Raw genomic sequence first — 2,339 nt, forward strand, 5'->3', positions numbered from 1 at the left:
ATATAGGGATAGTCTTCATTCTCAAAAGCGAGAAATAAGTAATGTGATCATGTTATTATGTAACAACCAAGGCCCACCACTAGCAGACATATTGTCTTTTTTGAGTTTTCCTTTTCAAGCTTCCCCTCAATGGTTTAAAACGCGTCGGCTAGGGAAAGATTTACACATCCTTACCAAGGATGTTTCGTTTTCCTCCCAACCAATATGAGATCGTGGGATCTCACACCTTAAACCTTAAACCTTAAACCCAGAATCCAAGTTTCAAATCCTTATTTTTGAATCTTAGGCTACATCTATCACTCGAGACATAGCTAGAAAAAGAGACCATGGGCCGAACAAAGATACATATATTGATTTTTTCCATATTTGTTGAGCCGAAAGCAAACATGGTAGAACAAACTTTGAGATAATTGGAGCATCAAACCTAAATCAACAATCAGTTACCAAAAGTGTTTGAAGAACCTGGAAGAAGATGAAATCATATCCAAGAAAAAAGGACACCCACCAAAGTTTTGACCTTTTTACAACAGAATTCAAACATAAACCTAGTAAAAAACAAAAAAGTTCAAACACAAAATAACACCCACCACTGTTTTCTTCTTCCTTTTCTTTTTCCTTTTCTTTTTGTCCTTCCATTTTTGCATATAATAATTATATATTATATAAAACTCCTCTAAAACAAAAACAATCACCAAAATTGTACTCATAATTCAAACAGTAATCATACTGGCGGTGGTGGGTGAACGGTGACGTCCATTTTTCTTTTGACTAACTATGGTTTAGTTTAGAATTAACCGGACTTAGGTTGAGGAGTTTCTGACCGAACAGGCCACCACTTGAGCCCACTGTCGGAGCTTTGTCTTCACCGCCTGTGGATTTTTTCCTGTTCATTTCCATCAAACAAATTCGGTTAGATTCATTTCTACAATTAAATATAAATAAAAATAAAGCATGAAATTGAAGGCTACCGGAGGAGCCGAGGATGGCAAGGGGGCTGCCGAGAGGGGAAGGAGAATTGACGGAATCGCGGTCGGGAGATGAAACCGCCGTCGTAGCGGTGGACTTGGAGATGGAATCGGAGTAGCTTTTGTTAACGGCGTGATACAGTTCCAAAGCCGGTAAGGTATTGGTGAGTCGGGTGTCTAACTCGGACGAGTCGAACTCGAAACCCAACTCGAGACAGGCCTTTAACTCGTCCAGATCCTCCGCCGTCACGCTCCGGCTTCTTCCTTTCTTGCTTCTCCCCTTCTGCCTCTGCCACGCCTCCTCTCTTGATGCGTCCGGCGACCAGGATCGCTGCTTGTACAGAGCCGTCGGGACGAACCTTGGCTTGCGGGGCGGTGGCGGAGGCGCGTAGGATTCGGACATGGTGGATGTGGGTTTGGGTGGAATCCCCGACAGAGCCCCGTGGCCGGGGATGAACGGAGGTCCAGTGGCCTCGTCGGAGGGCTCAATGGCTTCTTCTTCTTTTTTTTCTCTCTGTTTTGGTTTATTTATTTATTTATTTTTAATAAGAGGGGTTTAGAGGAAGATAGGTTATATTAAGTGGATATTTTGGTGGTAGTGGTGGTGGTGGGCCCCAGACGACTTTGGTTTTGGTTGGTCCACGTCTTCTTTCCTTGATGATCTGTCATCGATTACTCTTCTCATTTATTTATTTATTTATTTATTTATTTTTCATTTGTTTGAATCTTTCCCACCCTCTCTTATTTATTTATTTATCATTTAAAATTACAAATTTATCCTTCCACCTTTTCTCTGTAACAAGTCTTTACTTAAAATTGAATTTTAATTTTTCTTTTAAATTATTTGTTGACATATTTTTTACAATTTAAAAACTTATTAAGAAATGTTTAAAATTAAAACTCCATTGGTTATTAATTAATAACCTTGCATTTATATTTAAAATATATGATCACGTCGTTACAGCCAATTATTGTAAGGCGTTGTCGAAGTGGTAGTAAGTAATGGTGACTAGAGGTGAGCAGTGACGGTGCATTAAGGTTTCCTAAACACACTTTTTAACCACGTTTGATTAGTTGGTAGGTTTCTAGTGTTGCTCTATACATTTTAATGTCATTTTGAGTTAGGTTTTGATTTCAAAGGACGTTTGGGTAATTTTAAGACACTCACGTAGCTTCAAGGGCTGGGTTATGTGCTTTAGGCTTGCCTAGATACATTCACGTTCATTTTAGATACTTTTAGGTTACTTTGAATATTTCGGAGGGTGGACAAATGTTAAGCTCATTTCACGTTAAGTTTTGACTTCTTTGACGTTTTAAAGTCAAATAACATTTAAAATTATTACCTTTTAAATTTTACTCTAAAGTTTTTACCTC

General features: G+C 38.7%; 1 protein-coding gene across 1 annotated transcript; it reads right to left on the minus strand.

Annotated features, from left to right (window-relative positions):
* Nucleotides 1-329: 329 nt before the first annotated feature.
* Nucleotides 330-1,502, minus strand: LOC111785011. Its single transcript, XM_023665495.1, has 2 exons — nt 969-1,502; nt 330-883 (listed from the first exon to the last, which is right to left on the minus strand). Exons 1-2 carry the CDS (start codon nt 1,366-1,368, stop codon nt 801-803), a joined length of 483 nt encoding a protein of 160 aa, XP_023521263.1. The 5' UTR covers nt 1,369-1,502; the 3' UTR covers nt 330-800.
* Nucleotides 1,503-2,339: the final 837 nt, after the last annotated feature.

This window comes from Cucurbita pepo, unplaced genomic scaffold (genome assembly GCF_002806865.2).
Source record: "Cucurbita pepo subsp. pepo cultivar mu-cu-16 unplaced genomic scaffold, ASM280686v2 Cp4.1_scaffold000331, whole genome shotgun sequence".
In the NCBI taxonomy this organism is placed as follows: Eukaryota; Viridiplantae; Streptophyta; class Magnoliopsida; order Cucurbitales; family Cucurbitaceae; genus Cucurbita; species Cucurbita pepo.